The sequence below is a fragment of the Corythoichthys intestinalis genome, chromosome 3, assembly GCF_030265065.1.
Source record: "Corythoichthys intestinalis isolate RoL2023-P3 chromosome 3, ASM3026506v1, whole genome shotgun sequence".
Taxonomy (NCBI): domain Eukaryota; kingdom Metazoa; phylum Chordata; class Actinopteri; order Syngnathiformes; family Syngnathidae; genus Corythoichthys; species Corythoichthys intestinalis.
The window spans coordinates 11,318,773-11,339,942 of NC_080397.1; the positions used below are offsets into that span (position 1 = coordinate 11,318,773).

The window sequence follows — 21,170 nt, forward strand, 5'->3', positions numbered from 1 at the left end:
CAACTCCAACGACTAATTAAACCCCCGTTAACTCAAAGATTAATCCTAATGTCAAAAATTCTGAACTCCCTCTTTAAAATAAAGACCTAGCCGTTAAACTGCTGTCTATAAAAGTTGTAAAGCAATAAAACTACAAAAACAAATGGAACTAGGCCTGCAAGCAGGACTGAACGGGCCCTCGCAATCTAGCGCAACTCGGACGTCACGCAACTCGGACTGTGTGCAGGTCAGGGTGGTGGCAGATGCTCCTCTCTAATCATCTCATTAGAACCTAACATGCTCGAAAGTCGCCTATTTACATTCCCACACCCAAGAGATAAAAACCCCTATTGGAGAGAGTACTACAAAAAAGGAGCCACTACTGAGCTGTGCAGCCAAGCCCTTATTCAAAACCAAAATTAATCTTCTAACTGGGCCAATTCGACGAAGTGTGCCAAATATTGTGGCTATATAAGCTGCCTGAGTCTTTGAAAAAAAATATTTCCTTTAAATGGCGAATAAAGGGTCATCACGGCAACAGACAGAGACACGTGGACATGGGCCGTAAATAAGTATTACAATAGGTCTTCAAATTACAATGACCAACCTGAAAAGAACTGGACATGTATTGGAAAAACAAGTGACTTTCTATTGCCACTAGTTGGCGCTGTAGGGTTGATGCAAATGATCTCTATAAGGCCCTTCAGGGTATGACTCTCAACAAGCACGGGAAGTTTGGCGCAGATATGTTGTATATCTGCCGAGTTATGACTGTTCAAAGTTTTTGGAGAGAAAAATTGTTGACAGTCATTTTCACTTTCCTGTTTGGACCCCTCCGCTTCAACGAAACTTCAATATTTTTCATCAGGCACCTGAAGACAGGTCTTAAGCCTTCCCTTATGCAGGTTTGAGGTCAACAGATTTTTTTTCCTTGGAGGAGGAACCTGTCTCGTAAAAAAAGGCATTTCCTGTTCTCACTAGGGGGCGCTAGGCCTAATGGGTAATATTTCAATGCACTCATGTTAAGGGTGGGATGTCGCACATACATGCCAGATATGAAAAAGATTGAACGTTGTGTGAAGGAACTATTAGTCATTTACTGAATTTGTCATTTTGCCGAAAAAATGGCCGACTTTGGCACCCCGCCCAGGTCAGGCCCGTGAATGAAAACACACCATTTTGATAACTTAAGATTTCATATGCCTCATGAACAGTCTCGCCAATTTTGAGAATGATCAAACTAATTCCCTAGGTGCCAAGGTGTAAAATGTGCACACTGTAAATCGATAAAAATTTCACATTCAATCCAAAATACCCGATTTCCTGTTGGGTTTGGAATATGCATGCAAGAGACTTTTTGGAGCAGTTTTGTACAAGGTATCGACTCTCCGAATTTCATCCCTCTACGTTGAAAAAACCTAAATGGAGAGGCCTTTTTGAAAATTTCAAGGGGGCGCCACTGAGCCATTTTGTTACATGTTTTCGTAACGTTGCAAGATTATTGAACGTTATGCAAAGCCACATGTATGTCCAAATTTTTGTGAGTTTTCGTGCATGTTCAAGCCTCCAAATGTAAACTCCTACTGTGAACCGATAAAAATTTCACATTCGATCCAAAATACCCGATTTCCTGTTGGATTTGGAATACGGGTGCAAGAGACTTTTTGGAGCAGTTTTGCACAAGGTATCGACTCCCCAAATTTCATCACTCTCTGTTAAAAAAACCTAATAGGAAACGCCTTTTTGAAAAATTCAAGGGGGCGCCACTGAGGCATTTTGCTACATTTTTTCGTAACATTGCAAGATTATCGAACGTTATCTAAAGCCGCATGTATGTGCAAATTTTTACGAGTTTTTGTGCATATTCAAGCCTCCAAATGTAAACTCCTACTGTGAACCCATGAAAATTTCACATTCGATCCAAAATACCCGATTTCCTGTTGGATTTGGAATATGGGTGCAAGAGACTTTTTGGAGCAGTTTTGCATAAGGTATCTACTCCCCAAATTTCCTTGCTCTATGTTGAAAAAACCCAATAGGAAAGGCCTTTTTTAAAACTTCTTTCTGTCGCCACTAGTTGGCACTGTAGAGTTGATGCAAATGACCCCTACAAGAACCTTCAGGGTATGACTCTCAACAAACACGGGAAGTTTGGCGCAGATATGTTGTATATCTGCCGAGTTATGACTGTTCAAAGTTTTTTGCGTGACAAATTGTTGACGTTCATTTTCACTTTCCTGTTTGGACCCCTCCGCCTCAACGAAACCTCAATATTTTTCATCAGGCACCTGAACACAGGTCTTAAGGCTCCCCTGATGCAGGTTTGAGGTCAACAGATTTTTTTCCCTTGGAGGAGGAACCTGTCTCGTAAAAAAAGGCATTTCCTGTTCTCACTAGGGGGCGCTAGACCTAATGGGTAATATTTCAATGCACTCGTGTTAAGGGTGGGATACCACACATACATGCCAAATATGAAAAAGATTGAACGTTGTGTCAAGGAACTATAAGTCATTTACTGAATTTGTCATTTTGCCGAAAAAATGGTCGACTTTGGCACCACGCCCAGGTCAGACCCGTGAATGAAAACGCACCATTTTCAAAACTTAAGATTTCATATGTCTCCTGAACAGTCTCACCAATTTTGAAGATGATCCAACAAACTCCTTCGGCGAAAAGGTCTCAAATGTGCACCCTGTAAATCGATAAAAATTTCATATTTGATCCAAAATAACCGATTTCCTGTTGGGTTTGGAATATGCGTGTAAATGCTTTTTTGGAGCGGTTTTGGACAAGGTATAGACCCCCCAAATTTCATTGCTCTACGCTGACAGACCCTAATGTTATAGGCCAATTTTAAAATTTCAAGGGGGCGCCACTGAGCCATTTTGTTATATTTTTTTGCAACGTTGCAAAATTATCGAAATTTACAATTTTCCGGACGTATGTGCAAATTTTGGTGACTTTTCGTGCATGTTCAGGCCTCCAAATTGGCCGTTTTCATTTGCCCTGAAAAATAAAAAAATAAATAAAAAAAAATAATCCTTTGCAAAACAATAGGGCCTTCGCACGCTTAGTGCTCGGGCCCTAATGAACAAGAATCCTACCAAGTATTTCATAATACATGCAGTATAGGCCAAAGGTTTGGAGACACCTCAAGGGTGGATACTTTTAAGAATGTAGAACAGGGGTCATGAATCAAACATCCTCTGGGTCCGAAATTAAAAAATTACAACAATCTCGGGTCCGGAAATATTTTTAATGCTTCGTTTTTTCCAAAAAATACAAACGTGTTTTTACATGGCCATGCTGATAAATACAACATTCAAAAATGTAAATAAAATATAAAAGGTGCATAAAACTAAAAAAATGCTTTAATTGAATCATTAAATAGCAACATAAGAGCATGTTCAAGACTTTTTTTTTTTTTTTTTTTTTAATTGTGGATGCCGCTATTCTGAGGGAGAATTCATTTGCACGTTGCTGTGCAGTGAACAAATGAACCATGAGCTTTGAGGTGCGATCATATTGAGCCCTTAATTCCGCTATTTTTTTGAGAATGGCAGAGTTCTTAGGGAAACTTTGCAAAAAAAGCTGCGCGCCTGGTCTCATAGTGCCTTTTCAAATTGCTGCTTTTTACAAGCGCTACCGTCTCTGTCTGAACAGATGAGGCATAGCGGTCTTATGCTGCCGCCAGTTCAAATGAACAAAAACGTTTTGGTCCACTCCTCCTTAAACACTCTGTTTTCTGCATCAATCTTGCGTAGTTTTGAGCATGCCATCTGCCGTACCTTTTCGCCTCTTCCTCCAACTTCATTCGGCTCAGTTTTTGGCTGTCACTCCGCGGAGTCTGGAAAGGGAGTGTGAGACATGCTGTTCTAAAAATAACTTTCAAATGCTTCATTCCCATTGGCTGGCTAACGCGCGTCACCGCTAAGGTTTTTGTTTGTTGCCCGCCTCTACTCTGCAAAACCGGAGAAAAAAACTATTTTTGTTGTTGCAACGTGTATTAGTCCGGACAGCTTGAGATCCGATCCAGACGGCTTGGGAGTCCGGAACCTGACCGAGGTCCGTGGTTCCGTGACCTCTGATGTAGAATATAAAACCTGTTTTCAAGTACATAATTCCTCATGTTCATTCATAGTTTTGATATTTTCAGTGAGAATTTATAATAGTAGTGAAAATATATAAAAAGCACAAATGATGAGGTGTGTCCAAACTTTTGACTCGCTCTTTTGCCCCCCCCTCCCCCCCCCCCCCCCACACACACACACACACACTGGCGTGTCCTGGGTGACGTCACAGGCCAATAAGGCACCAGCTCACCCAGCACTAGTTCCTTTTCGGAATGTACTCGCAGGGAGTCTGAGTGACAGGCAACTCTGGCGGTCATCCGGAACTCATAGAACTCCAGTTATAGAAGTAACTTTTATTTTTTTCCATTCCTCCTGACCGCCAGAGGGCAGTGCTTTAGCACCTGGATGACCACATACCAACATAGTCACGAAGACGCTACACATACCGAGGATCAGATGCGGTGAGAGAAAGCGGACCGCACCACTGAAGCCACCGGGTGAGGAGCTGCCACATTCACTCTGTAGAAGCGGGCAAACGTACAAGACGATGCCCATGCTGCGGCGGAACAGATGTCATTCAGTGGAACACCTCTCAGCGCCGCCCAAGAAGTTGCCATCTTTCTTGTGGAATGGCACGAGACTCGAGGAGGCCGAAGACCTTTGGACTCATAGGCCTGCAGAATAGCTTCGACAAACCAATGTGACAGTCGCTGCTTCGAGACCGCGCAGCCTTTTGTCCTGACACCAAAACATACAAAAAGAGCATCCGACTTACGAGTGCTCGCAGTCACACCAATATAGTGCTCCAGCATCCGAACAGGACATAGCAAACTTCGCAAATGCCCATCAGGTCCACTCGCATCGTTAAACACAGCCAGGGTAATCGGCTGGTTAAAGTGAAAGGCTGAAAGTGTCTTTGGTAAAAAACCCGGATTGGGCCTTAATGTAACCCCCGAGCCATCGGAATTCCACCGTAAACAGTTGGGAGAAATCGATAAAGCATGTAAATCACTCACTCGCTTCGCTGAAGTAATCACGAGGAGGAACGCAGTTTTCACTGTGACCCACTTAAGGTCAGACCCACTCAAGGGCTCAAAAGGGGCTGAACACAAACCCTCCAGGACTAAAGGGAGGTCCCACGTGGGAACGCGTGGCCACCTTGGAGGTCGTTGACGAAGGGCACCCTTCAAGAACCGACACACCAGGGAATGTGAGCCCACTGATCGGCCATCCACCAAAACATGGTGGGCGGATATCGCAGCCACGTACACCCTCAAAATTGAGACAGAAAGTCCATTATCAAGAAGTTCTTGTAAATAGTTGAGTAATATTGGTACAGAGCAACGTTCAGGATCCACATTGTTATACCATTTATTGAAAAGTTTCCACCTGTTACTGTAAAGTGCCTTCGTGGAAGGCGCACGTGCACAAAGTACAGTCTGTACAACCGCCTCTGGACATGACTCTAACAGGGAATCCGGCCCTTCAGAGGCCACAGGTACAGGCGAAGACGCTCCGGGTTGGGGGTGCCGGATGCTCCCCCCCAACTGAGACAACAGGTCCCTCCTCTGGGGTAGAGGCCAAGGATCTCTATTGAGATGTCTGAGAATCATCGGAAACCACAGTCTCCCTGGCCAGAACGGAGCGACCAACAACACCTCATGATTGCTCCGGCTGATCCTGTGCAGAGTCACCATCAAGAGGAGAAGAGGCGGAAACGCATACAGGAGACAGCCCGGCCATGCGTCTGCCAGGGCATCCTGACCTAGTGGACTGTGTGTTTCCGCACAGTTGACAATGAGTGGTTGCTTCTGAAGCGAAGAGGTCCACCTGTGCTACACCGAACCTCTTCCATATCTCCTGAACCACAGCAGGGTTCAACCTCCACTCCCCTGGCGGTGGCTTCTGCCTGGAGAGGAAGTTCGCTGCACAGTTGTGCACCCGGGGCAGATGGACAGCTCTGAGACTCAGAAGGCGTGGGAAAGCCCACAGGAGAAGCTCTCGAGCCTCTGCCAGTGAGAGAGGAGATCTGGTCCCCCCATTGGTGGTTTATATGGTAGACAGTGGACGTATTGTCTGACCGAACCAGAACATGCTTTCCTCTCAACAGCAAAGACAAAGATAATGACAAGTGAAATGGAAAAGGCAAAGAAAAAAATTGCCATTGTTCTTTTCCGTTCGTGTTTTTCAATGACAAGAAGTATAGGTCAATGACAAAAATTGCTATTGTTTTTTTTAGTTTGTGCTTCTAAATGAATAAAAGTCAATGACAAAAGTTTTCACGTTTGGGATTTTCATTGACAAAAAGTAAAAGTCAATGACAAAATATGCTTTTATGTTTTCATTTATTCATTAATTTATTCACTCTTTATTTTATATATTCAATTATTATTATTATTATTTTTTTTTTTTTTTTAATTTTGGCACTCCTGTGATTTCCATATTATACTGTGAAGAGGGGAAGAAACGAGCTTGTTCTCCGCGCAAGAGGCAGACATATCGGAACGCACCAGGTGTAAACAACGAAGATCCTCAAGTAGAAGACAGTGGCGGACTTACATTTGGAAAATCGGCAAATGACACCCGGCGTGCTCATTTACCATTGGAGTCATCATCCTCGCAATTCAGACGATCTTCGTCAAGTTGGCGTGGCTTTCCCGGAAATAAATACCTGGCGCTTTTCTCTTGTCACTCGTAAATTGTTTTGTTAAGAGTTTCTATGAGCCAACTAGTTTGTGCCTCGAAGTCATGGCGGAATCGTTGGAGCGCACCGACAAATTCTGTTCGCCGAAGGACCCGGCGTTGGAGAAGCTGTGCAACGTGTTGGATCGAACTCCCGACAAGGGATGGCGAAGACTCTGCGAAATAGTCGGCGTGGACCGGCGTTTCAGAGTCAGGTATGTCAAAACAAATTGACACTTAGAACTTGCTGGCAAAAGTACTCTCGTACATTTTTTTTTTTTTTTTTTTTTAAAGCCGACACTTAGGAACCTTTATTTCAGGTGCTTATTTTAAAAGTGGTAAAAATATATTACATTACATATTAATATTAGGGCTGTCAAAATTATCGTGTTAACGGGCGTTAATTAATTTTTTTAATTAATCACGTTAAAATATTTGACGCAATTAACGCACCCGCTGGCATATTGCCTCAAACATTACAATGAGGCCGTTTATGGACATTAAGAGTGAAGAGAATGCCACCGGCCGCTTGGGGGCAGCGCCGTTCCATACTCATGTCTTCTAAACGTGGGAGAATTAGTAGTTGTGAGACGTTTATGCTGTATTCACAATGCAATGCAAATTGCTATTTGTGCTCCGCACATATTTCGGTAAGTTTTCTTTTTTTAGTGGCAATTATGTGTCTCTTGTTTTATTTTGGGTAAGATATGTACAGATACAGTGGGGAGAACAAGTATTTGATACACTGCCAATGGGTTTTGGCAGTGTATCAAATACTTGTTCTCCCCACTGCATATGTTATACAGTAAAGGCGAGTGGACACAGGCGCGCCGTTTATTGGCATAAGTTTCTCCTTCACAACAAACATAAGTATCCTTTAGTGAAAGCACAACAAAAATAATATTCCTATCTCTCAAAAAAAAATGTTCTCAAAAAGAAAAGCACTTCAGTCTATAGTAATGAGGCCCAATTCTGACACACAGTTAAACAACAATGCTAAATAAACTGGCATTCCATATCAATTTAGCTATGCAAAATACACGTAAAACTTTTCACTCTATTTTTATTATTGTTGTTTTTATTCTTATTGTTATTATAATAACTCTACTTTTGATTGAAAATTTGACAAATTTTATTAAAACGAAAACATGAAGAGGGGTTTTAATATAGAATTACTATAACTTGTAACTATAACATTTATCGTTTAAGAACTACAAGTCATTCTATCCGTGGATCACTTTAACAGAAAGAATGTTAATAATGCCATTTGTGGATTTATTGTTACAATAAACAAATACAGTACTGATGTACAGTATGTTGTATGTATATATCTGTCATGTGTCTTATCTTTCCATTCCAACAATAATTTACATAAAAATATGGCATATTTTAGAGATGGTTTGAATTGCGATTAATTGCGATTAATTACGATTAATTAATTTTTAAGCTGTAATTAACTCGATTAAAAATTTTAATCGTTTGACAGCCCTAATTAATATATTACATTACTCTGAAATGGGCTGCCACAACATCTGGTTTTGACAGTTTATTAATCCTGGATTATTTTGCTCATAAAAATAAAAAAATAAAAAAATCACACTATTTTCTGTTGTATTACTCTGTAAATGTGCATAAAAAAACAATTGGACTGTGGATATTATGAAACTATTGTATAAATGTTAAATCCAGGGGTGAAAGTGGGCCAGAACGGTCCGGTATAAGATTCATGGCCGGACTGCTGTTCCGGTACACTGTGCTTTGATTCCAAAAATATGATGGCAACTGTCAAAACGCTATGTAAAAAAAAAACAAACAAATGTCAAAACGCTATGTAAAAAAAAAAACAAAAAAATGCTAAGCTGCCACACATGCATTTCATCTCCAAGAAGAAAACAATCTACCAACATCAGATTTACATACACAAGTATTAATAACAAGCATAATAAAGTGCTTGTGTCTCGTAATCTGTTTCCACCGATATTTATTATTTATTTTATTCCACGGACGGTATGGAGGTTTCCCCAGCTGCTGCAGTTATTGGAGTCTGACGATGACGAGTCACGTCAACGTGCAAATGCACGCAGCAAAGCAAAACGCCTGGACTCATTTGTCCGTTCAATTGGCTGACATACTGACATGTGATCAGCAGAGATAGTTTGCTCTGATTGGTTAGAATGTGCATGTTTTCTGGAACAGCAAAAAAAAAAAATGTTGAATTGATGCGACAAAAAAAGGGCAATGCAACAGGAAATGGATCAAATCTTTAAGAGCAAGGAAAGAGTTGAGGAGGCTCATTCATACAGTATTTAGTTATCTATGCTCTGATGGGGAAGTTCAGAACATCTTAGCTGTCAATGTGCACTTTGGACTTATATTTGTTCATTTACGTTAGGCTACTTATTTATTTCCTTATGATTTAAAAAAATTTTGTCAATTTTTGGGCGATCTTCAATATATATTCCATTTCACTCTGCAAAATATGAGTCATTTGTACTTATTTTTCTGAATGTATGTTACTTATATCTTAATTATTTAAAAAAAAGAAAAGCAAAAGCAAATGTTTACATTAACTTCAAATTTAATATACATCCTATGTTCTTAAGTAGTTAAAATTGAGATTTGGCATTTAGTATGTGAGGAAATGAGGGAAAATAAAAATTAGGAGATGGACGTTGTGTTTATTGCTGTTTTTGTTAACTTTTATTTTGCAAATTATTGAAAAAATACAATTTTAAATGAAAATCACTTTTTGTATGTGTTATAGAAATAAGTGTGCCAAAACAGTTTTCTTTGCATTTCAGTAGTTTTTAGGAGGTTAACCCCCCCCCCCCCCCCCCCCCCCCCCCAAATGAAAATAAATAAATAATCAAAATTTCTGGCTCCGTGGCTACCTTCACGTTGGAGAGTTCCGGCAAGAAATTCTAGCCACTTTCACCCCTGGTTAAATCCCTTGATGCCTGAGTTTACATTTAACAAATATACATAAATCCTTTGAGGAATAAATGAGTACATAAAAAGAGTAATAATGAACAAAAACTAAATATAGAAAATTAAATTGAAAAATACAGCTATAAAAATAATAAGATAAATAAGAGTTATTTTTTTTCCAGGCGCCTTTCAGGACATTCAAGGTCACTGTTTGAAAATTAAGATAAAAAATATAGTTACAGTACAAACAAATAAAACCCATGAGAAGATGAAATTGCAAAATTAAGGCTAACGGAATTATGAAGTAGAATAAGCTTGTCTGAATAAATATTTTAAACTGTTACTTGAAGGTGGTATTAGTCTGAAATAAATAAAAAATCTAATATGTTTTTAAATTAAGGTATCCAAGAAGAAAAATATAAAAAAATGATTATGGGGGAAATTTCCAAACAAAATTCAGAACGGAGGAATTAATTTTGTTATTCCTTTTTATTTTGTGTATCGCTCCCCACAAAAAATCTATAATATTTTTTTACGGAATTTCGCATTTCAAAAACTATTTTTTAATCATTTCTTTAAATCTAAATTTTGCGTTTTTCAGTTGTATTTTTAAATTTACGTTTTTCAGTTTTTTTTTCTTTATGTACTTATGTATACCTCCAATACTATATTTGTTAAATGTAAATTTATGCATCAAGGGTTTAAAAAAAAAAAAGTGGATATTTACAATTTGTAGGAACAATCGCCTCCCTCCCTTTCAAAATGGATTGGACATCTATCGCTGTCAATGTAGTCAAAGGTGATCATTCGCTGCTACTAATCCCAATTTAAATGGATTTAATGTCTATCATTGTAAATGGCAGTGAATGAGTTCATATTGGCAGCCCATAGTGTTTGTAAAAGCCAAGTCTGTCTCCCCAGTCCAGATGAAATGGAGATATGTTCTCTAAAGATCCTGCAGCCTGACGGAAGCCCCAGTCGCCTGCTACTAAGGCTCCTGGGAGAGCGAGGCTGCACCCGCGGCCACCTTCTGGACTTCTTGCGCACGCTGGACAACCCTGAAGCGCTGAGCTGCCTCCAACTGCCCGGTATGCCGGGAAAAATGAGCCAATCCACACACAGGCGACTTAATGTGACAGATACTGTTTTCCAGACTTGCAGATCGTCATCCAGCCGGAGTCTGCGTCCCTTCTGTGCGGCCACAACCTGCGTCTCCGCTGCCTCGCCGTCGGCCGGTCGCCGCTGCGCTACCAGTGGTTCAAGGGAAAGGAGGAGGTGAGCTGATAATGATGGACCAGAGGCGCTGGAAGTCACACACAATAGGGGGTGCTGAGGATCTTTTTGTTTAGTTTTTCCCCATCCAAAAACCGCCGTTTCAGTCCAAATTTGTCATGCTTGCGCATTTTCTCCATACAAGGCATGCACAATGGCACCACACACACATGCTGGATCATTTACGTACTACTGCTAGGCTACTACAAAGACGGCGTTCTATTTCACTTACAGTGTGTGTTGGAAATAGAAGCGCCCGTGTTTTATAATGCAAATCCCCGCAGCTAGACGCCGCAATGACACACAAACACATTTGAAAACTAAAAGGGCCAATAAGCCTCACTTTAACACCCCCTTTTCACATCACAAAAATAAATTGCACATGAATATCCAACAGCACTCTGCACGGCGACAGCTCAACAGCAACAACAAGCAATAATAAGCCTACAATGCAAGCATGTCTTACCTATTTGAAGACACCAACGGACATCGCTATCAATACAGTATATATATAAATAGTGTTTAACTCTCTTGTTGTCTTAATTTTCTGTATACAACCTGTGTCCTCTGGGTCAAAATGACAAGTCTTCGCTAAACCCCTAATTTAAGCAGTTTAATTGAATTTAAAAAAATGCTTTAAGAAACAGCTTGTCCTTCAACACAATATGTATAAATACCAGTTTTTTTCCCTCTTCACTTTGAAGGAATTCGGCCTCCCAACCAAGCCGCCGAAACCACGACAGCCGAACCAGTAGGCGTCCCGCTGGCGCAACCCCAGCAAGTCGGCCGGAAAGCCAAACTCCGCGCATTTACGCTAGTGTTAATCCTATGCACTGACTCCAAGTTCCAAAAGTTTAAAGACGGCTCACCGAAAACAGGTTGAAAATTTATTCATCAACAGTGTTCAAAAGGCAAGGCAAAACAGACACGACGGAGAGGTAAATGCTGGATCCAGGGTCAGCAAAACAACGGATACATCGGAATGTCCCTGTGAAGTGACAGTTGTTAGCTAAATGTTCAGTCTTTTGAAAGCTGCGGTGGAGTTGGCCGGGCGAAAGGCGGGCCTGGGTGTTGTCTTGGGATAATCCTTCTGTTGCAGGTTTGGGCGGTCAAGTTCATGGGTCATCTTTCGTGGCTGGGTCGTGGTTGCCACGGTAACTGAGGTGGGGATTTGGCATACCTTGACGTTTAAGGCGCCGAGCTAACAACTTGTTGCCTTGGTAGGACGGGGGTGTCCTGACCCTACCGAAGAGATGCTGACGTCTTTTCCTTTGCTCTTCAGGCGAGGGCTGGTCCACTTTACTGTTTCAAAGGGCATGGAGTAGAATCTGCTTGTTTCTTTAAACTATGGTTAAATGCTTTACTACAACGAATGTGTTAGACTAATGCAAACAGTTATACAGTGCCTACGAGAAAAGGTACTATCCCATTTAACTTGTATTTCTATAGCTAAAGCTTGTCCTTCACCACAATATGTGTAAATACCAGAGTTTTCCCTCTTCACTTGTATTTCTATAACCAAGGAAAAAAAAAAAAGTGTTTTAAGTTTTTAACGCAGGTTTTATTCGTCCCAGTGATTAATGTTTCTTTTTTTTACTCCAGTGAACAATTTAACTCTGTAGCGTATCATTTGGGGGATTTTTGTTGTGTTTTTAACATAGTGGCTGGTTGTTTTCACCCTAGAACAACAGGAGGTGTTATGTAAATGTTAAAATATATCAGGTCCCCCTGCCCGCACCCCTGTACGAATGGTCGTGTGGAGGGGTGATGAGATCTGAACCAGTAGCGATAGCATTTTAAATTTGTAGTCTGTGTTATTTTATTGTATGTGTATGAATCTGTTATCTGTATACTTACCTGCTGTAAGACAAGTTTCCCCTTCTTAAGGGACAATGAACTTAAACTGAACTGAACTGAATTAGTAAGTCTTTGTGGACCCCCCCCCCCCCCCCCCCAAAAAAAACAAACAAACTATTTTGCTAGCATAATTCTGTGCATTGTTTTCCTAATAATAATTTTATCGCTGTCCGCAGTTGTCAAACGCCTTGACCCCCGAGTTAGCCATCGATGGTGTGGGCACCAAGGACAGCGGCTTCTATATTTGCCGAGTGGATTGCGGCGACACATTCCGCTTCAGCCGCTGGGCTCAAGTGGACGTCCTGAGAGCGCCGTCCCCGTGCCATGGGGGCCAACTCTTGAACGACTCTCTCAAAGTGGCCATCCAGCCTCGCCCGCAGCAGCTGCTCATTGGTGACACTCTAGTGTTGGAGTGCGGGGCAGCTGGCTGCCCCATCCCTCGCTATCAGTGGCATCGTGATGGTGCGCTCATCCTAAACGCCACCAGGAGGAAACTCACAGTGAGCTAAAACACGAGGGCCCCTCATTTGGATCATTTCTGTAAAAATGGATGATTTTACGATATAGCTGCTGTTAAAAAAAAAAAACAGTATATATAGGTATGTATGTGTGTGTATATATACAGTGTGTGTATATATATATATATATATATATATATATATATACATATATATATACAGTATATATATGTAGAGTGAGGAGCAGAACTAGTTGCACCCCTTGTGATTTTGCAAGTTCACCCACTTAGAAAATAGAGGTCTGAAATTTGAATCATAGATGCATTTCCACTCATAGAGAGATAATCTTAAAAAATACAGAATAGCCTGATTTTTAAAAATAGTTTATTTGTAATTTACTGGGGCCGATAAGTATTTGTACCCCCCCCAAGAATCAGCAATAATAATGACACTCAAAGAGTTGTCAGTCCACCTTTACTTAATGTGTAACCACCCACCACCCGTTTGAGCTTGTTGTCACTTGTGCACCCCACAGTCAGTCATATTCCAACTGCTACCATGGAAAAGACCAGAGAGCTTTTGAAAGACACCAGAGAAAAAAAATGTTGAGCTCCACAAAGCTGCGAAAGGCTATGGGACAATTGGAAAGCAGCTTGGTGAGAATAAATATTTGCAGCAATTGTTAGAAAATGGAAAAGGCTAACATGACTGATAATCTACCTCGGACTGGGGCTCCATGTAAAATCTCTCCTCGTGGGGCATCATTCATGGTAAGAAAAGTGACGGCTCAGCCTAGAACTACAAGGCAGGAGCTGGTCAATGACCTGAACAGAGCTGGAAGCACAGTTTCAAAGGTTATTGTCAGTAGAACACTACGGTCAATGGTTTAAAATCATGCATTGTTCAGAAGGTTCCCCTGTTGAATCCAGTACATGTGAAGGGTACTCTAAAGTTTAACACGGACCATCTGAATGATGCAGAGGGGACATGGGAGAAAGTCATGTGGTGAGATGAGACCAAAGTAGAAACTTTTGGTGAAAACTTGTGTGTGGAGAAAAAAAAGGATGAGTACAATCCCAAGAACACCATCCCCACTGTGAAGTTTGGGGGTGGAAACCTCATGCTTTTTGGCAAAGCAGGCAGGAAGACTGTACTGTATAAAGCAGTGGATGAATGGTGAAATATATCATCAGATTTTGAGCCACAACCTCCTTTCCTCACTCAGAGACTTGAAGATGAGTTGTGGCTGGATCTTCCAACACGACAATGATCCGAAGCGCACAGCCTGACCAAGGAGTGGTTGTGTAAAAACCATATCAAGGTTCTGGAGTGGCCTAGCCAGTCTCCTGACCACAATCCAATAGAAAAACTTTGGATGGAGCTGAAACTTCTCAACGACAGCCCTGAAACCTGACAGATCTAGAGAAGATTTGTGTGGAGGAATGGGCCGAAATCCCTGTTTCCCTATGTGAAAACCTGGAGAAGAACTACAGTAAGCGTCTGACCTCTGTAATTGCAAAGGCTTCTGCACTCAATATTAGCACTGATTTTCTCAGGGGTACAAATACTTATGAACCCCAGTAAATTACAAATACATTATTGAAAAATCATACTGAGTTCCGGAGTTTTTTTTCTTTTGGACTGTCTTTATAAGTGGAAATGCATCTATGATTGAAATTTCTGACCTCTACCTATTTTCTAATTGGGGGAACTTGCAAAATCACAAGGGGTGCAAATACGTCTGTTCCTCACTGTAATTATTGATACAGTATGTTTCAGCCAAGAATCGAAATATTGTTCATTTCATTGTCAAAAAAAAAGAACTGACCATTTGCCAGCAAAACTTTCCACTAGAATAGTGTCTTTATTAACTCATAGGCTACCACTGACGGCGCTAGACGTCCAGTTCATTTCCTCATTGAATTCATTGCAAAATGGTTTGTAGTTTGTGCGTCTAGTGCCGTCAGTGGCACTGAAATCAGAGCATTCGCTGCCAGTCTTGTAGCCATTTACAGGTCTCTTCTTGTTGATTTTTAGTCACTTCATATTCATTTTGGGAAATTGCCAGGTCACTTCTTTTTCACTAATTCAAAATCTAAAGGAAGTGATGCAGAAATGCCTAAAATCAACAGGAAGTGACCTGAAATGACCCAAAATTAACAGCTTCACTTCAAATGGATTGGACATTTACTAGTGGTGATAAACTAATTTCAATTTCGAGTCACTTTCTAATCAGTTCGGAGTGTTCTTGAGTCACTTTTGTTTTTCAGATACCCAAAATTATCAGGTAGTGACCTGTAGATGCTCCAAAAGGAAGAGGAAGTGCCTGAAAATCAACAGGAAATGACATGAAATGCCCCAAAAATAACTCACTGCCTGGCATTGGCTGCTACTAACGGCCATGGACGTTCAATCCGTTTGAAGTGAGAGGGATGGCAGCAAATGAACGTTTATTTGCTGCCATCCCTCCCACTTCAAATAGATTGGACAACCCCTAATGATAAAGTAACTTCAATTCACAGTAGAAGTATGAATAGAGCCTATTTTTCTGTTTATTAGTTGTATCATAGAATAACGTCCTGACCCATGCATCATTAATCGTCTCATTGCCATATCGTGAGATCATCATCATTGTAAGCCTTGTATTGCAAATTGTATCCTAATGTGAGCAACCCAGGGGTTGCTTTGTGTGTCGGTAGTAGTTGTATAGTCCAAGTCATCACTTCCTTTTTGTTTGTTTTTTTGCTGTAGATCGCCAATGCCACACAGAAACACCAGGGCAGGTATCGCTGCCAAATCACCTGCGGGGACGAGAGGACGTGGACAAACGAGGTGGAAGTTGCCATCGGTACGTTGAAAGCAGCACAAAACTCCATCAAAAAATAGAAAAAACAACAAATGCTGTATTATGTTTTTTTTGGGGATAAAAGCTCCAAAGATGCTGGTCAGCTTATCTGGAGCCTTGGAGTGCTCTGAAGGTAGAGTGACAAGGACGTTGTAGTTACACTCTATAGCTGCATGCTTTTTTTTAAAAGGAGACTTTTAAGCTGTACTATATGGAGGACCAGGAGTGCCAACGTTAAATCAATGAATACATCATAAATGTGTTGTTAGATACACTGTAAATTCTGATAAGTAGGAAATACTTTTTAAAAAATAGCCTTAATATGATTAAGTAACAGTAGGTCCAATCAGACCATAAAAAATACTATAAAACTTCTACTAAAGGTTACTCTTTAGTGCCATTATATCTTACTTTATACAATCAATTTAGCACTACTAAAGTTAACATAATGAAACCCTACTCCCTATGCAGTTAAGCTAACAAACTAACTAACTAACTAACTAACTAACTGAGGCTTACTGCAAATTGGATTGAGATATCGTAATTTTTGCACTGTAAGGCGCACCTGACTGTAAGCTGCCACTCACCAAATTTGGCACGAAAACAGCATTTGTTCATAGATAAGCCGCACTGGACTAAAAGCCGTAACAGCTGGTAACACTGTATTTGACAGCGGCATAATACCACTGTCATAAGACCAAATAAACCATCATGAAGCTTTGAATCAATTGACCGCAAACCTTCATTGCTTCAAGAAGCTTCATTTGGCTATCCTTGCTCCCTTGGGGGAGACAGTCAACCTCTGCTGCCACCTTCTGTCAACACTGTTGTTGTCCAACATGCCTCCTAGCATGCATTCCAGTGCTACAAATGTAAATAATGATCAAAATTTATGTTCTGTGCTAGTTATTTCTTCAGTTACTGTTCCAGTTGTTTCATTAATTGCTAGTTATGGTATTTTGTAACACTTTATTTAACAGTGGCGCCATAGGATTATCATTAGACAATCATAATTACGACATGACACTGTCATGAGCTTTAATCAATGCTTATAACAGTGTTATCTGGCAAATTATCTCACTTTCAAATGGATGTAAAAGATCCGAGCTGGACATAAATGGAGTTAGTGATATAATTTGCCAGATGACATCTGTCATAAACATGCAGTAATGCCCATGATAGTGTCATGTCATAATTATGACAGTCGTACTTATGACGGCGCCATCAAATAAACTGTTAACTATTACTCCAAATAAATCAACAAATAAGTCGCGATGGACTGTAAGCAGCAGGATTCAAAATGAAGGAAAAAAGTAGTGGCTTATAGTCTGAAAATTACGGTAAATAGGCTAAAAATGTTGACACATGAATAGGAAAGTATTTTTTTCTTGCTTTCTTTCTTCCCACAATCCCCCCCCAATTTGTATTTACTAAACATGCAGACCAAGAAATATATTTATTTAATAATGCACAAGGGAACAAAAATGGGGGGAAAAAAATTATGTTGAAAGAAATTGATTAGTAATGTATATTATAAAATAAAAAATGAATTCAAATTCAAATGAATAAATGTCAAATATATTTACTGCAACATTTAAACATTTCATGACACATTTATTAACTGAATTGGGGTACACCTGCTCCTCCAAAGTTTTTTCTTCTCCTCAGGTGTCTGTTGCATTCTTTGGATATTTTCATGACAGGCCGATTTCATAAACTTTTGGGGGGATGAGTGATCTTTAGATCCTTATGATTATGTAACTAAGGTATGTGTCTGGGATACACTAATCCAACACTCACAAGGTTGCATGTTGTGTACATCTTATTCTAACTAACTAACTAATTTCCTGCCATTGATGGCAATAATCTATTACGATAATTGTCTTGATTGTGTGTTTTTTTTTTTTTTGGGTTATTCCTAGATGACATTTACGCCATTGGAAGAGGTATTTCTATTTAGGGCACATTATTGTAAATATGTAGGACATGTCATTCAGTTATAATTTGATATTACGCGCTGGTGTTTGTGTTTTTAGGTTCCACTGATTTCCTCTTCAACTGTATACCTGAGCAACCGTACGGTGAGTATATTTGCAAATAATGACTTAAGTTTAACCATTTTATAGGGCATTCATTGGCTGCCAATGACAACGCGAGATGTCAAATCCATTTTGACTGGAAGGGGCAAATGAATGAACGTCTAGCGCTGTCAATGGCACTGAAACTTGCACATTATAAGCAAATAGGCAGGCAGGCAGTTAAATACTTAATGGAAAATGAAAACTAAAAAAATCAACTCCAGTGTTATTTGGGGCCATAACCGAAGTGTATTTCTGCTCTGATTCATTTTAAAAGTATTAATGTTATTTTTATCAATGTAATAAAAAAAAATCTATAGAAATACAAAAATCATTGTTTATTACCAAAATGTCATTTGCTTTAAAAAGGGAGAGAAGAAATGTTAATAATATTTTCGTAGAACAACTTAAAGATGCGCTGTTGCACATTTTCATAATAAAAATACTGCATTTTCCTAAATAGAAAGTAAGCAGGAGTGCCAGGCAAAAATTAACGAATCCACACTTAATTAATGACACATTTGATTATTGATTTAATGATCTATTCAGAGTGTTTTTGGACTATAAATCGCACCTGAGTGTACGTCTCACCAGCCAAAGAATGCACAATGAGAAAGTCGCACTGGAGTATAAATCGCAATTTGGGTTGAGCTATATTTTGGAGAACAAACATTATAGGTTAAATTAATAACAGTAAACTGGAGAATAACCGGTTACATAGGCAACTGTTAATGTAACTGTTATGTACTTCCTTAATCTAATTACATGTAAGGCCGAGATTTAAATGGAACAACACTTCTTTATTCAGCGTGCTTCTCAGCATACTGTATGTGTCACCGACACATCACAGAGATTCCTTTTATACTGTAATACCACACCCACATGAAGTGCACACTACGGCAACAGCAGTGTGACATAAAGATGTCACAGTAACATTTACAGTTTTTTGGATAATTATATCCTAAACAACACAAAAGGACAATTTCATGGCTGTCAGGGTAAAACAAAAACTAATTCTAGCTGAGAATAAGTCACAGGTCCTGCCACACTATAGAAAAAGTGTGACTTATTTTACAGAAAATACGTTATTTGATTTTGGTACTCAATCTTTTGATTCTATCTGTATTTTTGTGCGCTCATCAGCCTCGGGGAACAAAGTGGAGCCATCGAGCAGCGCTTTGGCAGCAACGTGAGTAGCTGCGACCATTGTCTTTGCGCGGGCGTATGTTGATTTTGAACTGCCTTGTGCTTAGGCTGCCGGGAGAAAGCAACATACCAGAAGAGAACGAGAGCCCTGAGGCCATGCCACACAAGTGCTGAAAACGCGTGCACGGGTTTTGTAGAGATGTATGTTCATTGTACTTGGTACATTCATTTATAAATTATTTTATCTTTCTGACCGGATAAGATTTGCACAGCTCTCAGCTTCTTCTCTGAAGCAAAGTCATAAACAGATAACAGCTGCCTTGTAAAGTTCCACTTTCTTGTGAGCCACTTCATGGGTTAAGATGGGGGCCTGCCTGTTCACATTGGAAATAAGAAAAAGTATGCGTTGAGAGTTCGCGGCAGAGGTTCTCGGGGGCACTCGGGGACGTTTGTCCTGGCCGGCCAGCTTTTAATTATTTTTTAAATAAATGTATTTATCTTAGGTGATGATTGCTTTTTTTGTTCCTGAATTGTGTGTCGTCATCTCCTGTTCATGCGAGAAGAACCTGGAAAAAAGGAAATCAACGTTTTTCTTCAGTGTCAAATGAAAAAATAAAGTCGATGTAAACAAATTCATTCATTCAATTCTAAATGAGATTGTGTTGATTTTTTAAAATAATTGATCAAAATCTAAAAATGAGTTACAATGGTACGAAAAAGTATCTGAACCTATTGGAATTTCTCACATTTCTGCATAAAATCACCATCAAATGTGATGTGATCTTTGTCAAAATTACACAGATGAAAATACAGTGTCTGCTTTAACTAAAACCACCTAAACATTTATAGGTTTTCATATTTTAATGAAGATAGCATGCAAACAATGACAGAAGGGGGAAAAATAAGTGAAACCTCTGCCTAAAGAGTCTTAAGAGCAATTGAAACCAATTTTTACCAAACATTTTAGGTCATGTGTGCCGAATCACTGACGAGTGGTTTAAAGCTGCCCTGCCCACGAAAAACAAACACTTAGTAATAAATGTCTTGATGAGAAGCATAGTTTGCCTGCATCATGGTTCGTTCAAAAGAGCTGTCTGAAGACCTGCGATCAAGGATTGCAGATTTTTATAAAGCTGGGGAAGGATACAAAACCATCTCTAAAAGTCTTGATGTTCATCAATCGACAGTCCGAGAAGTTGTTTACAAATGGAGAGAGTATGGCACTGTTTCTTCTCTCCCAAGGAGTTGCAGTCCACCAAAGATGACGCCGAGTTCAGCGCAGAATACTCAGAGAGGTAAAAAAAGAAACCTAGTGTGTGTGCTGAAGACTTACAGTAATCACTGGCACAGTCCAATATCTCTGTGCACACATCAACTGTATGTAAAACTATGGCCAAGAATGGTGTTCATGGGAATACCACAGAGGAAGCCACTGCTGTCAAAAAACGTTGCTCGTTTTATCCTCGCAAAAAGGCACTTAGACATTCCACAGACGTTTTGGCAAAATATTTTGTGTACTGATGAAACCAAAGTTGAATTGTTTGAGAGTAACACACGACGTCATGTGTGGAGGAAAAATGGAACAGCTCACCAACATTAATACCTCATCCCCACCGTGAAGCGTGGTGGACGGAGAATCATGATTTGGGGCTGTTTTGCTACCTCAGGGCCTGGACAAGTTGCAATCATTAATGGAAGAATGAATTCAAAAGTTTTGTAGGAAAACATGAGGCTGTCTGTCAGACAGTTGGAGCTAAAAAAAAAAAAAAAAAAAAAAAAAAAAAGGATGGATGCTGCAACAAGACAATGATCCAAAACACAGAAGTAAATCACCTTCAGAACGGTTTCAGAA

The 21,170-nt window shown here is 39.9% G+C and overlaps 1 protein-coding gene across 3 annotated transcripts; it reads left to right on the plus strand.

Annotated features, from left to right (window-relative positions):
- The first annotated feature begins 6,520 nt into the window (after positions 1-6,520).
- LOC130913520 (mucosa-associated lymphoid tissue lymphoma translocation protein 1-like) lies at positions 6,521-19,936 on the plus strand. 3 transcript variants are annotated; one of them, XR_009062778.1, is made up of 11 exons: positions 6,521-6,949; positions 10,584-10,750; positions 10,816-10,937; positions 12,968-13,291; positions 16,001-16,097; positions 16,180-16,227; positions 17,763-17,860; positions 18,017-18,040; positions 18,131-18,175; positions 19,316-19,361; positions 19,426-19,457. XR_009062778.1 is itself a non-coding variant. In XM_057832195.1 (10 exons), exons 1-10 carry the CDS (start codon positions 6,801-6,803, stop codon positions 19,490-19,492), a joined length of 1,089 nt encoding a protein of 362 aa, XP_057688178.1. In that variant the 5' UTR covers positions 6,523-6,800; the 3' UTR covers positions 19,493-19,936. The 3 variants fall into 3 exon arrangements, 2 of the variants coding, with proteins under 2 accessions (XP_057688179.1, XP_057688178.1); XM_057832195.1 differs by lacking the exon at positions 17,763-17,860 and having other exon boundaries at positions 6,523-6,949; positions 19,426-19,936; XM_057832196.1 differs by lacking the exons at positions 16,180-16,227; positions 17,763-17,860 and having other exon boundaries at positions 6,522-6,949; positions 19,426-19,936.
- Positions 19,937-21,170: the final 1,234 nt, after the last annotated feature.

Coding starts and splice junctions, on each gene's coding strand:
- LOC130913520 (XM_057832195.1), top strand. CDS start 6,801: ATGGCGGAATCGTTGGAGCGCACCGACAAATTCTGTTCGCCGAAGGAC. Junction 18,176..19,315: donor TATACCTGAGCAACCGTACG/GTGAGTATATTT, acceptor TGCGCTCATCAG/CCTCGGGGAACAAAGTGGAG. Junction 19,362..19,425: donor AGCAGCGCTTTGGCAGCAAC/GTGAGTAGCTGC, acceptor CCTTGTGCTTAG/GCTGCCGGGAGAAAGCAACA.